Raw genomic sequence first — 15641 nt, forward strand, 5'->3', positions numbered from 1 at the left:
AAATGAACTAGACCCTATTTTAATTTGCAACTCTTTTCCAATTGTTGTATATAACCCCATGCCTGACTGCCTTTTTTTTTAAAAAAACTCTTTCTTATGTTTGTATTTAATCTTTTCCCAGAAAATATGGGAAAAGTAAAGTTTTTATACAGCACTGTAAATGTTTGATAAAGCACTGCACATACAAATAGAATCCCTGAAGAATTTTCAGTTTCAGGCTCTGAACCTGCAAACATTTATGCATGGGTTTAACTCCATGCATATAGTCCCATTGAGTTCAATGGGACTTCTTATGTGTACAACGTTTTTAAGCAAATTGGGGCCTAAATTAATATAAGGACAAGAGCAGATGACAACTACAGGAAGGGTTTAAGGGGTGGTGAGAGAAGACAAGATCACACTTTGTCATCTGGTTGAGTAATTCAGGTATTTTGGGAGTAATTCTGTGTCTGTCATAGTCCTGTCTGAAACCAAACCATGGGATGAAGATGTGGCTACTTCCAACACTGCTTTCTCCTACAAAACCAAGTAATAAAAACATGCCACTACAGAGGAGTGGACACCTGTGGACAGCTAAATATTATAACATCATAGGTTAGAAAGTTGGCAGTAATGAATGTTGCATTCTTGAGAGTGGGTCTCTCTAATGCCTGTCTAAGGGCAGCTGACCTTTCCCTTCACTAAGAGACACATTAAAATCTCCCTCCTGCTCATCCCTAGCCATGATTGGCAAGGATCTTGAGATATTTCAGTTTGCAAAGAATAATCTTTAGGATGGGGTTATATTTGAAAGTTTAGTTGTCCCATGCACATCTGTTGAAAAGGGGAGAGATGCTGTCCTTTCCACGGTATGCAGGGGATGGCATCCCATTAAAATCTACTGTTTTTAGAATCCATGACTCTCAAAGTATTTCCACCCTAATTTTTATCTAACTTCCTCAGTGAATACTTAGCCAATGTATTGAAGAGGATGGTCCTACAGTTTATAAATAAGCCACTAGAGGTCCCCTTAATCGTCAGAGTAGCACTCAGCTCTATTTTGTGTCCACCATTCTTTTGATTTGTATCAGTTATTCAGAGCAATGTTTTGTAGGTGTAAAGTTCTGGTCAATCCATGTAGAACAAGTAGCATTCTCTTCTCTAAGTAACACTTTTTAATGTGTTTTAATTTAGGAGGTAGAAAATATTCAAGCTATACTAACACTACAAATATGGCAAACTATATTATAGCAACAAGGTAGGTGAGGTAATGTTTTTCATTAGACCAACTTCTGTTGGTGGAAGGTACAAGCTTCCAAGTTACACAGAGCGCTTGTATAATAACTATAATATATGTATAATAAACCTATTCTGACTAAATGGACGATATAATGCAATGAAGCATTGATAGTAGACACTTTAACAGATGTTATAAGTGTAATACTTAAATGTTTATACATATTACCATTGCAGTTATATACTGTTGCACTGAAACTGATTAAAATTGTTTGCTTTGAACTACTTATTCTTACGATGCACCCAAGAGTTTAGATCCTTGATTAGTGTGGCAGACCACTTAGTGACCACTGATTTTCAGTGTGGGATTTATGGCGCAGCTTTACTTTTTGTGTGGAATGAAATTTTAGATTGTGAATTTCTCAGGGCAGGGCCTGTTTTCTTATTTGTGCCTTATACAGAGCTGAGCACATAGTGCAAGTATGACTGTTGTTAGATATCTGGCTCCATGTGTGTGTTCTCTGTGTGCTGTCCCAGCCAGATAGTTGGCACAGCAGACTTCAGTCAAACTGTCCGATGACCACAGGATCTGTTAAGGTACGAAGGTGCCCAGCCAAGTTTGTCAACGAAGCATGGTAATAGCACCTGGCAGACTCTATGAGGCTACTAAGATGTATGCCTGTGATAATGGACGCAGCTCAATAAATGGCGGGACTTTCCATTCCCCCTTGCACTGGCCAAAGACACTCCCTCTGAGATACCTTTTTATACATCGTTACAAACAAGTTACGTATTGCCCCGATGTATCTGGGCACCACTCTCTGATTTATCTGGCCGCCAGCCATTGCCCTGTACCTGTTGGTTTGATCAAAACATCTCTATCCCTCATGCTATCATCCTGACCTAATCTTTAAGATGGGTCAGCATGTTCCTGTTATCTTTGGAGGATAGGTTGGTATCAGGGTGTTCTAGTACCACCCTTCTGGAATGTGTTTGCGTGTATATTCTTGTACCTAACACTACTTAGGAATTGTGTTTCTGCAATATCAGCCCTGTTGCCAGATTCTGTGAGTAGGGCCTAGTTCACAGCCTGACTTTGCTTTATATTAGGAAAACTTTACTACTTTAGCTCAGGCCTCTGATATAAGGCCTTATGTGTCTTTCTTTGTATTTTGTAAACTCAGTCCTTTCCACAAGGCTTAAACATGCTCTAGCAGTTGCTTCATTGATCATTTTAACCACTACAGTGAAAATTAGTGGAAATCCTGATTATACGAGGGGTATAAAAATCATCATTTGCCCAGTAGTATACGCCTATCTCTCAGATGTGAGAGGTCAAATGTGACTACACAGAAGGCAGCCAAATAGAAAATTAATAGGGGCAAGGTGTGGTAGTGATTATATGCCAAATATAATTCTTTCATGAACATTCTAGAATTATTTAGCATCTGTTGATTTCCTTTTTCCAGTAGAGGCCACCAGAACATAAACGGACTCTTCTGAGGTTTTAAACAAGTGCAGCTGCTGCTGGGAGAAGAAAATAGGTTTTCTCCTCCCATATCCAGAACTTTGGTTCTTCGGCAGCATAACTATAGCTTGACTTGTTGGGGGTGCCTAGCTTTTAGTTTTATATACTTAGCCCTACCAATAGATTGCATCTTAGTTTGGTGAGATGTTTAAAAATGTTATGTGCTGTGGAGATTTAATGTAGACAATGGCTCATATAAAATTGACGCAAATAGAATAGGGACCTTTAGGAATGTATCTGTGGGCATTAAAGCCCTTGAAAGTAACCTGATTCAAATTATTCTGGGTGTATGTTTTATCTTACTAAGAGTAATGAGGTCCAATCTGTTTAAGAGTTTTTGCACTGCTTCAGATTGCATTGGCATGCAAGGGAGACACTATGGTGTGTGTTATGACTAACACCATTACTTTCTTGAGGCTACTGCCAGCAGGAAGATTATGGAAATGTGTGTTTTTAGTAATGGCCATTTTCTTCAAATAGTGTTAATTATATCATCTGCTTTTCAGCTAGAAAGACTCACTGTTGTCACTCTCTTTACTGAGGGTATCTTGCATTAAAGAAAAATCTTAGCTGTCTGGTTTTGCAGAGGCTATTCCCCCCCCCCCCCCCCCGTTACTGCCAGGACAAGTGCACATCTGTAAGGGAGAGCTGGAGATCAAACCATTGGCTTTCTGTGAATACTTTGTTTAATCTTGACCTGTCCCATCACCCTTGCTGGCTTCAGCGTGGCTTCACTGTAGCCACACATCTTTGCCATTATCCCTTGAGCTGCAGCCCCGTATTATTCCAGCCCTGCCCATCCCCGACTGCCGCTGCCCCAGCTCTGGGGCTGCCCCCGAGTCTTGGGCTGGGCCCCTGCTGCTCCAGCCGAGCAATCCGGGGCCGGGAGCAGCTGCTGGGGCTAAGGGGAAGGCCTAGCGGGGTCCGTCGCTGTCGCTCCGGTGCAGCCCAGCGGACGCTGGAGCCGCCTCCCCCGCCGGCTCCGTGTTTCCCGCTCCCCCTGGCTCGGTAACGTGCGGCGTGAGGGCGCTGGCTTTGGCTGCGCGCTATACGCTGCCGCCCCGCCTTGGGCGCATGCGTATTGCGAACAGGTGGCCTTCGCTTCTACCGAGCATGAGCACTTGCTCAACGTGCCTGTGCGTGCGTTTGTACGTCACAGACGCGCCGTGCGTAACGGCGTCGGGTGGGTCCCATGGTGCCTTGCGCGGGGCTGGCTCTCCGAGTCCTGCCCACAGTTGAGTTCGGCCCCGAGCTGAGCAGACGGGTCCGGCCTAGTCCTGCCGCCTCGACCCTCCCCTCGCGGTCGCGTCTGGCTCCGAGCGCCGCTCCCCCCGCCGCGCGGGGAGCGAACATGCGGCTGCGGCGCCCTGAGGAGGCTGCTGCCGGCGAGTGAGGAGCCGCTGCCCCGGCCCGGCCCGGCCCCGCCGCCTGCCCGCCCCGGCCGCAGCCGCCCCGCTTCGCCCAGGCAATGACAGCGGCTCCGGCCCCCTCCCCGCAGCAGATCAGGGACCGGCTGCTGCAGGCCATCGACCCGCAGAGTAACGTAAGTACAGACCTCCCCTTCCCCCTCCCCGGGGGGGGGGGCGCTGCCCCCTGCTCCGCCGACCTCCCCTTTCCCCTTCCCCCTCCCCGGGGGGGGGGCGCTGCCCCCTGCTCCGCCGACCTCCCCTTTCCCCTTCCCCCTCCCCGGGGGGGGGGCGCTGCCCCCTGCTCCGCCGACCTCCCCTTTCCCCTCCCCCCTCCCCGGGGGGGGGGCGCTGCCCCGTAGATCGTGCCGCCCGCGAACCGCTGACCCTTGTGGGTGTGTTGCGAGCTCCTGGTTTCTGGCCTCCCGGGAGGCGCCTAAGCCGCAGGCAGCCTGCATGCCGGTTCCCCGGGGTCCCCTCCTCGCGGAGCAGCCCTCGACCGGAAGGTCCGGCCGCGGGTGGTGCAAGGGGAGCCTGGGTTTCCTGGCTCCCTTCTTGGGATGCTCCGGAGTCCGAGGCGTTTCGTCTCCCTGTGCGAGGGCCCAGGACTCCCGCGTCCCCAGGACTGGGGGTTTCCCGAGGCCTGATCCCCTTGCCACAGGGCCGGGCTTGCCGGTGCGTGTGCTCCCGCGGGCAGGGCTGTGGGGCCGGGGACCGGGGGCAGATGGTAACCGGCCATGTGGTGCGGTGCCGGCCTGCGCTCCGTACTCGAGCCCGCGGCTCGGGCGCGGCCTGCAGGGGCTCTGGGCTGTCTGTAATGGGTTTTCCTGTTCTGGCTCCTTTGGGAAAGCGGCGGGACAGGGAGCTTTCCGGCCTCCGCGCGGGAGGAGGCGGCGGCAGAGCAACTAGTGTCCGTGCCGAGGCTGCTCTGAGTGCTCGATTGCACTCCTGAGGGGGCATCCCAACGGTTCTCCCTTCTTCACCCCATAAAAGACCCTCGGGGAGGGGTATCCTCCAGTGGTTTCGGCACCCCTGCCCTGTCTGCCCTCTCTGGAGGGCTCCCACCCTTTCCCTATTTCGTGTTCCAGCCTCTCTTTCTCCCCCTACATCTACACCCGCGGGGGGCACTCCCAGCAAATCCCTCTGCTCTCCGTAGCACACCCTGGAAGGGGCTTCTTGTCATTTCTCCTTCTATTCCCTGACCCACAAGCTCCCACGCTTAGGGACTTCATTTGATGCAGGTTAGTGTCTCAGATAAGATCCTGATCTGGAATTATAGGACTGTGAGGCCCTTGAAACTTTTGGGGCCATCTCTGGGGCTAGGGCAGAAGCAGGCTGTGAGTTCCTGAATTCTTTACAGTTGGGGGTAAAACATTCTTGGTCTTTGCTTTGGCTTTATTCTTTTCTACAGGATAAGCTTATTAGCTAGTTTGAGGATGCAGCATAAGCACAGAGAACCTGGTGTACATTTTACCTTGTACTTTAAATAATTAAACTTACAATTTTCTGTTTCAAATTAGTGGTACGTAGGGGCTGTAGGGTTAGTTTGGATCAGCAGCACATCAAAGTCCATGAAAGCTTATGCTCTAATAAATTTGTTAGTCTCTAAGGTGCCACAGGTATTCCTGTTCTTTTTACATCAAAGTCTGTAAGTTGCAAAGTAGAGTTCAGTTCATATAACATCTGAGGCTGGCTATGATGGAGCCTAAGTGTGCGCAAAGTCTAATGCTATACACCAGGTTTCAGAGTAGCAGCCGTATTAGTCTGTATTCGCAAAACGAAAAGGAGTACTAGTGGCACCTTAGAGACTAACCAATTTATTTGAGCATGAGCTTTCGTGAGCTACAGCTCACTGCATCGGATGCATTCAGTAGGAAAAAAAAAAAACAGTGCATCCGATGCAGTGAGCTGTAGCTCACGAAAGCCTATGCTCAAATAAATTGGTTAGTCTCTAAGGTGCCACTAATACTCCTTTTCTTTTTGCTATACACCAATACATCATGCCACCCTCAGGGTGGGCAGGTCTCTTTTCCACTTGCCATAGGGCAGATGGAATTTGATATATCAGTTCACACATACCTGTCTCTTAGAGAAGTTCTCTCTTTATTAGGAGCAGATGTATGTGTCTCAGTAATAAAGTGGGTTAATGAAGTGAATGCAGACTGAGGATGCTACAACAAATTATACACATAAAACCAAAGAAAAATCAGCTCAATCACTTCATGTTTATTTTCCTATACATCTGATCTTGGACTAAAAGATCCTGTAATAAAATAAATAATGTTACTTATTGAGGCATTTTAAAGATAAAGCTGTCCAAGAATGCAGTACTTGACCCTAGTTGTCACTCAATGCAGTTATTACAGCATTGTTTTAAATGAGGTCTGTCATACTGTGCCCTCTACAAACTCATGAGATCTGGATCTTTCAGTTTAACAGGACACAGGAGTAGCACATACTATTTTAAAGCAATTTATCTTTAATCTTCTGTTCCTATGCACCCTTTATAACCTGTGGTAATGTCATTAAAATGTACTATACACTGACCCTCAGCAGTGCTGGATATTGACAGTTACTGATCCCAAAATATGGAAGTTAATCAGAATTGTAAAACTTCATGTAATTGATTTTACATAGTAAATTAATCTATAGGCATTTGTTAGTTTAAATAGAAAACATCTAGGCACAGCATGCTCTGAGTGCTGTAGATTATTGGGAGAGGAAGTGCCCCTAAATAGTAAATTTTCTTTTACCTCCATCTCAGTTACTGATTAAGAACTCTGAAGGGTATTTCAGAGAGAGCAGTTTTCAGGGGGCAGGAGGGAGCGATGGTGCCAGGCAATAAGATTATTCTTATTGCAGTTCAGAAAACAAGTGAAAAAACCATATGAAGTGAAATATGGTTCCTGACTGCTTGCTGGACAGCCTGCCAAACCATATGTCAGAATCTTGGATTTGCTGACTGAGGCAGTATATTGCTCATGAGGTTAAACTGTACAGTTCTGGCCTCATTTTCCACGTAAAGGTCTTCAAGCAGATGGAAGATGGATAGATTTCTTGTCCTGCATTTGCTATTCAGTTTGTTTCATACTGAATTTTTGGATGAGTACAGTGTCTAGAATGTGTGGAGTTGCTTGTTTATAAGGAAACTGAGTCAGGAGGCTAATTCTTACTTTTGCCATCAGATCAGATACATCAGTCAATCAATGTACGTAGGACTCTGAAGTATTAAACAGATCAAGACCTTGACCTTGTAGGAAGGAGATACCAATCTATAATACAGCTTCTGTTTTTTAGAAAATGTGTTAAATTCAGGTCATCCCTGCATTAGTCACTTCAAATCTTTCCTGGCCTCAGTAATACAATGTAAGTGCAACTTTCAAGGTTTTAATAGGTACAAAAATAACCATTTAGTGGGGAAAAGGTAAGTCAAAATAAAATATTTATGTACCAATGGCTTTCTTCTGGCACTAGCTCTGCTGAACCTTCTTTGTTCTAGAGCTCTGTCTAATGTTTTGGAATTCAGAATTATTTAACTTGTATTTGAGCAAGTGTCATCTAATTAGTTTCCCATTTAAAAGAATTCATTTGTCTTTTTAAACAGTAAACTTAGCACAGTTTATGACAGACCTGTTGAATTAGTGCTTTCTGTAACATATAACAATATGCAATTAAGAAATAAATATTCTGTGAATTTTTTTTACCCTCCCTCACCAGTCTTGCCAAGACCCATGAAAATGAACATAAAAAGAACGTGTATTTTCAGCACTACTGCTGCTTGGAGTGCGGCTGTGGTGATGTGTTCAGATATTAGGGTGATGGGGGCCATATAAGTAAGGCTATGTTTTAGTCACAGGTATTTTTAGTAAAAGCCATGGACAGGTTACAGGCAGTAAACAAAAATTCATGGCCTGTGACCTGTTCATGACTTTTACTATATGCCCCTAAATAAAACTTAGGCTGGGGGGCTCTGGGGAGGGGCCCGGGGACCCCCACTGGTGCTGGGAGGGGAGGCTGGGTGGTGGTGTGGCCTGGGGCCCTCGCTGATGCTGGGGGGTGGGTGGGGGGTGGCACGTGGCCTGGGACCCCTGCTGGGGGAGGGGAAGGTTGGTGGGGCTGGCAGGCTCCCTACCCAGTTCTGACTGGCATGTTCCTGCAGCTCCTAGTGGGAGGGGTGGTCGGGGGGTCCACGTGGTGCTCCTGCCACAAGCACTGGCTCTGCAGCTCCCATTGGCTGGGAACCGCAGACAATAGGGGCTGCGAGCAGTGTGTGGAGTCCATGGCCCCTCCACCTAGGAGCTGTAGGGACATGCTGGTGGGACCCCCTCCCTGGTAAACGCCACCCCGTGCTGCAACTCCCTGCCCCAGCCCTGAGACCCCTCCCACACACCCAAGCTGCTGCTGCTGCTGGCCACTCTAGAAGTCACAGAAAGTCACAAAATCCATAACCTCTGTGACAGACGCGCAGCCTTTACATATGAGTAACCAGACTGATATCTTCAGAGAGAATTAGGTTAGCAGTTAACAGCATTGATGCTGAGCTTGTGACAGGTTAGTTACCCACATAATTTAATGTACATTAATAAGCTTATTATTCTGCATATGTTACTTATCCTGACCAATAATATTGGAAAAATAAGCCCAGTGTTTAAAAGTGCCTGTAGGAAGGGGGTGTCTTCCATCTTAACCTTTTCAACCAAGAGCAAAGGTAATGTACTCAAGATCAACTCAATAAACTGTTAATAGACCTTGGATGTTCTAGACTCCAAAGCCTGTAAGACGGTCAACAAATGCTGCATGGATACTGTGCAGGTAGGTATTTTAATTAAGCAGAAAACTTCAGTGGCCTGTAGCTGATGCGACTGCTAGCTTCAGATATATCCAGTGGCTGGTGATGGGGAGGCTCTGAGTTACTACAATGAATTCTTTCCCAGGTGTCTGGATGGTGGGTCTTGGCCACATGCTCAGGGTCTAACTGATCACCTTATTTGGGTTCTGGAAGGAATTTCCCCCCAGATCAGCTTGGCAGAGACTTGGAGTTTTTCACCTTCCTTTGCAGCATGAGGCATAGGTCACTTGCAGGTTTAAACTAGTGTAAATAGTGGCTTCTCTGTAACTTCAAGTCTTTAAATCATGATTTGAGGACTTCTGTAATAGACCCATAAGCTCTGTCTGAGTTACTGAAGTGGATGGTCCCTTTTGGCCTTAAACTCTGAGTTTTGAAAACACTATTTCTCTCCCCCCCCCCCCCCAAAAAAAAAAAAACAAAAAAAAAACAAAAATAAAAAAAACCCACCACCACCAACCTGGATGATGTGTCTGACAGATTTGAGTCCTGGTGTATGTTATAAACAATTGCTTAGAGTCACATAGGGAAATTGCTTTGGAAACTAAGGAAGCTGTGAGCTGCAGCACTATCTCCACCATTGGAATCGATACTCATAATTAAAAAAATCTTGGTTGCTTTCCTTCAGAGCCCGGTTATAGCCTGTTAGATTAATTTGATACGAGGGTTTCATTAATCACATACTGAATAAGTTGTTCAGCAAGGAAGTCTGAGTAAGACCAGGCTTATACTTAATTTTAACTAGCATAGCTATACCAGGGAGTCTTATATAGAAATCACACCCCTAACTCATGTAGCTATGCTGGCAAAAGCCCTAGTTTAAATGCGGTTATACTAGCAAAAAAGTCAGTTTGCTGATGTAATTTTTTTGTTCAGGCAACTGGTATAAACTGCATCTCCACTAGGAGGGTTTGCTGGTATGGCTAAACCAGCAAACTCTTTCTAGTGTAGACAAGGCCTGAGTTGACTTTGAGGTCCTTCTTTAAAACAAACAAACAAAACTTGTCCTAGGTCAATTGAGTGTGATTGGCCAAATAAGTGCTCTCCCCACATGGTCAGTTAATCTCATAAACAAGTTTCTCATCTAGAATTAGTGTAGGAGACTTTCAGCTCTTAAATCTTTGCTTTAACCACCAGATCACATTGACTCAGGAACAGAATCTGTTAAATTTATATAGACGTTTACTCTTTTAAAACTGAAACATTTTCCGCCAAACCCAGGGGAATACACTAATATTTTAGAGACTAACAAATTTATTTGAGCATAAGCTTTCGTGAGCTACAGCTCATTTCATCGGATGCAACTCACGAAAGCTTATGCTCAAATAAATTTGCTAGTCTCTAAGGTGCCACAAGTCCTCCTTTTCTTTCTGCGGCTACAGACTAACACAGCTGCTTCTCTGAAACTAATATTTTAAGTGCTACTAGGTATGTGGAGTATTCCATAAATTCCCTTATTTTTCAAAGGATGCATATAAAAATTAATAGGTCGTGTAAACAACTTTGATATAGACCCTTTCAGGAGACATCCAGTGTCTGTAAGTGGTGCTGCTCAAGCACTAGTCCTCAATATTCATTTTCCTCAAATGTTTGTAGATTTTAACAGCGTGACGGGACTTAGTGGGGGTAGGGTGTGGAGCTTTATCAATTCAGGTGATAACATGATGTAGGAATTCCTGTCCCTGGGAGAATAAAAACAGTGGCCAAAGAGGACTGTCTGCCAAGATCCATAAACCTGGAAATCCTGGATGCCCCATCATCTCAGGCATTGGCACCCTGACAGCAGGATTGTCTGGCTATGTAGACTCCCTCCTCAGGCCCTACGCTACCAGCACTCCCAGCTATCTTCGAGACACCACTGACTTCCTGAGGAAACTACAATCCATCGGTGACCTTCCTGAAAACACCATCCTGGCCGCTATGGATATAGAAGCCCTCTACACCAACATTCCACACAAAGATGGACTACAAGCCGTCAGGAACAGTATCCCCGATAATGTCACGGCAAACCTGGTGGCTGAACTTTGTGACTTTGTCCTCACCCATAACTATTTCACATTTGGGGACAATGTATACCTTCAGATCAGCGGCACTGCTATGGGTACCCGCATGGCCTCACAGTATGCCAACATTTTTATGGCTGACTTAGAACAACGCTTCCTCAGCTCTCGTCCCCTTATGCCCCTACTCTATTTGCACTATATTGATGACCTCTTCATCATCTGGACCCATGGAAAAGAAGCCCTTGAGGAATTCCACCATGATTTCAACAATTTCCATCCCACCATCAACCTCAGCCTGGACCAGTCCACACAAGAGATCCACTTCCTGGACACTACGGTGCTAATAAGCGATGGTCACATAAACACCACCCTATACCGGAAACCTACTGACCGCTATGCCTACCTACATGCCTCCAGCTTTCACCCAGATCACACCACACGGTCCATTGTCTACAGCCAAGCTCTACGATACAACCGCATTTGCTCCAACCCCTCAGACAGAGACAAACACCTACAAGATCTCTATCAAGCCTTCTTAAAACTACAATACCCACCTGCTGAAGTGAAGAAACAGATTGACAGAGCCAGAAGAGTACCCAGAAGTCACCTACTCCAGGACAGGCCCAACAAAGAAAATAACAGAACGCCACTAGCCATCACCTTCAGCCCCCAACTAAAACCTCTCCAACGCATCATCAAGGACTTACAACCTATCCTGAAGGATGACCCATCGCTCTCTCAGATCTTGGGAGACAGGCCGGTCCTTGCTTACAGACAGCAACCTGAAGCAAATACTCACCAGCAACCACACACCACACCACAGAACCGCGAACCCAGGAACCTATCCTTGCAACAAAGCCCGTTGCCAACTGTGTCCACATATCTATTCAGGGGACACCATCATAGGGCCTAATCACATCAGCCACACTATCAGAGGCTCGTTCACCTGCACATCTACCCATGTGATATATGCCATCATGTGCCAGCAATGCCCCTCTGCCATGTACATTGGTCAAACTGGACAGTCTCTACGTAAAAGAATAAATGGACACAAATCAGATGTCAAGAATTATAACATTCAAAAACCAGTTGGAGAACACTTCAGTCTCTCTGGTCACTCGATTACAGACCTAAAAGTTGCAGTTCTTCAACAAAAAAACTTCAAAAACAGACTCCCATGAGAGACTGCTGAATTGGAATAATTTGCAAACTGGATACAATTAACTTAGGCTTGAATAGAAGCTGGAAGTGGATGGGTCATTACACAAAGTAAAACTATTTCCCCATGTTTATTTCCCTAGCCCCCACTGTTCCTCAGATGTTTTTGTCAACTGCTGGAAATGGCCCACCTTGATTATCACTACAAAAGGGCCCCCGCCCCGCTCTCCTGCTGGTAATAGCTCACCTTACCTGATCACTCTCCTTACAGTGTGTATGGTAACACCCATTGTTGTTTCATGTTCTCTATGTATATAAATCTCCCCACTGTATTTTCCACTGAATGCATCTGATGAAGTGCGCTGTAGCTCACGAAAGCTTATGCTCAAATAAATTGGTTAGTCTCTAAGGTGCCACAAGTACTCCTTTTCTTTTTGTGAATACAGACTAACACGGCTGCTACTCTGAAACCTGCCACTTTGTTGTAATAGTTGTGTGAAGTGTTATGGAGAGGAGGTTTGCCACATGCTGCATTGTATTTAACATAACAGTATTTTTCTTTTGCTCTCGGTACATTGAGAAAGCAGATAACACCCTGTCTCCCCCTCCTCCCCCCCAAAACATAAACAGTGTTGACTAATGCTGCTACTTTAAACTTTTCAGGAGTGGTGTTATCCCACTCCAGTAATGTTGAGATTTATTAATCCTGTTTGACTCACCCTATCAAAGAAACTCTAAAGGTATGTCTATGCTGGCAGAGTTACATCGCTGCTCAGAGAGCGCCGAAGGGAAACCGCTGTTGTGTGTTCGCACTGTCAGCTGCCTGCGCAATAGCGTGTTCGCATGTGCGGCACTTGCAGTGGTATTTGGAGCGGTGCACTCTGGGCAGCTATCTCACAGAGCATCTCTTCCTCTTCTGCCGCTAAGAGTTGTGGGAAGTCAGAGCAGTCGCAAGGGATCCTTGGTCCTGTCCCAATGCCCTGTGAGGCATTGCTTCGCATCCCAGCAATCCCTATGCTTCCATCCACATTTGGCGCCATTTTTCAACAGTTTGTGTACTGCGTACTGCAGGAATGGATCCCGCACTGTTAACCAATATGCTGCTCGCTCTCACTAACACGTCACGAGTGGCAGTGGAGTTATTCCTTAAACTACAAAGGCAAGAGGAGTTCGACATTGATCTTGCCATGTGTAGTAGCTACGACACGAGATTGCTTGTGGCATTCACGGAGTTGCTGACCACAGTGGAGTGCCACTTTTGGACTCGGGGAAACAAGCACTGAGTGGTGGGATCACATCGTCATGCACGTCTGGGATGACGAGCAGTGGCTGCACAACTTTCGGATGAGGAAAGCCACATTCATGGGACTGTGTGATGAGCTCGCCCCAGCCCTGCAGTGCAAGGACATGAAAATGAGAGCTGCCCTGTCACTGGAGAAGCGCGTGGAGATTGCACTGCGGAAGCTGGCTATTCCAGACTGCTACTGATTGGTCGCTAACCAGTTTGGAGTGGGAAAGTCGACCTTTGGACTCGTGTTGATGGAAGTATGCAGGGCCATTAATTGCATCCTGCTTTGAAAGACTGTGACTCTAGGCAACATGCATGACATTGTGGATTGCTTTGCGCAAATGGGCTTCCCTAACTGCAGAGGGGTGATAGATGGCATGCATATTCCAATTCTGGCACCAGACCACCTACCCACCAGATACATTAATTGGAAGGGGTATTTCTCTATGCTTCTCCAGACGCTTGTGGATCACCTTGGGTGTTTCACGGACATTAACACAGGCTGGTGTATGGGGGGTGCATGTGTGGGGGTGCATGGGAAAGAGTTTTGCGACAGCGGCCACAGAGGAGGGCGGGCGCGGAGCTGCTTGTTTTGCAGTGCTAGCAGTGCCTGGAGCATGTCCGCTTGGCACTCCATAACGTTTAAGAGCTGCTCCGTGGCTTCATTCTGGCATGCCACGTTCTCCTTTCGGTCCGTCTTCTCGCTATCCTTCCACTCCTTCAGTTCTTGTTTATTAGCAGCAGAGTGCATTATGACATCTTGCAGAAAGTCCTCTTTAGTTCTTCGTGGCCGCTTTCTAATTCTGCGCAGCTGTTGAGACGGTGATAACAAAGAGGGAGGCTGGGCTTCCAAGGTCATATCCTGTGTTTCGCCAAGCTCCGACAGCTGTGACTGGCTAGCCTCCGGGGTAAAGAAGAGCTCCTGACTGCATGATCTTTGACCTCTGAGTCATCCTCTGTCTCTGGGTCCCCCTCCACATCCTTGTCCAAGTTTTCCTCCTCCTGGCTCGGTCCATTCTTGACTGGCACACGAGCCACCGAAGTATCCACAGTGGCCTTTGCAGTGGATGTGGGGTTGCCACCGAGTATCTCATCTAGCTCTTTGTAGATCCAGCAGCTCGTGGGCACAGCACTAGAGCGGTGGTTTGCCTCCCGTGCCTGTGGTAGGCGTTCCGCAGCTCCTTCACTTTGACCCTACACTGTAGTGTGTCCCAGTCATGACCCCTTTCTCTCATGCATTGTGAAATCTGTCCGTAGGTATCATAATTCCTACGACTGGAGCGCAGCTGGGACTGGACAGCCTCCTCTCCCCAAATGCTGATAAGGTCCAGCAGCTCGGCATTCTGCAAGCGGGGGATCTTCTGGTGCATGGAGCAGGCATGGTCACCTGGAAATATGTGCTGAGACCACAGCATGCATCACTGAGCAAACACGAAGGGGACTTCCAAAATTCCCAAGGAATTTAAGGGGTGGGGCTCACGGTTGGTCACCTGAGGGCAGAGCAGTAGAGTTCAAACCGATGACCGGAGAGGCGAGAACAGGCATTTTGGGACACCTCCCAGAGGCCGGTTGCCGCGCTGTAATCGACCAGGGTGTCTACACTGGCACCACTGCGCTGTAGCCCCAGCACAGAAAGCTATATGGCTCTTGTCGGCATGGTTCTTTTACAGCGTACACCGCAGAAAGCTGCGTTACTGCGCAGAAACTTGCCAGTGTACACAAGGCCTATCTTTTAAACTATTTCCCCTTTGCTGGCCTCTTATGAGACCCCAGAGAAATGATGGATTCCTAGTACTAAAATGAGTAAATACATAACATTCCCTCCCTGAGTTTAAACACTAGAAATGAATTAGTAAAACAGGGAGTTTGACTTGGAGGATTAAGTGTTGTTGCCGTTACCATCTCTGTCGTTAGTTCAAATCTGATCTGGATTGATGGTGAGTAAACACCCATAAGATACTTACTATGTGAAATGACTTGGTTGTAAGTCGAGATGCCATGGAGATCATATGATAGTTGGCATCACTGCTTAGACTCCCAGAACGGACCCGAATTATTAGTAAAAGATTAAGGCTACCTGTATTGGCCTGGGGAGTTCCCTCCAGTTGGTTTTTGAGTTGTGGAGCTAAGCTTCCATGGCTCAGGGTTTATAGCATCTCACCAATATGAAATTCACTTAGGGTGACCAGATAGCAAA

General features: G+C 46.7%; 1 protein-coding gene across 1 annotated transcript in view; it reads left to right on the top strand.

Moving 5' to 3' along the window:
* The first annotated feature begins 4207 nt into the window (after positions 1 to 4207).
* Positions 4208 to 15641, top strand: part of MED26 (mediator complex subunit 26) — a 47439-nt gene continuing 36005 nt past the window's right edge. Inside the window, exon 1 of the mRNA XM_074939852.1 lies at positions 4208 to 4286. Within this exon, the coding sequence (XP_074795953.1) occupies positions 4212 to 4286 (75 nt within the window). The 5' untranslated portion in view covers positions 4208 to 4211. The remainder of the gene's footprint in view (positions 4287 to 15641) is intronic.

The sequence above is a fragment of the Natator depressus genome, chromosome 25 (assembly GCF_965152275.1).
Source record: "Natator depressus isolate rNatDep1 chromosome 25, rNatDep2.hap1, whole genome shotgun sequence".
Lineage (NCBI taxonomy): Eukaryota > Metazoa > Chordata > Testudines > Cheloniidae > Natator > Natator depressus.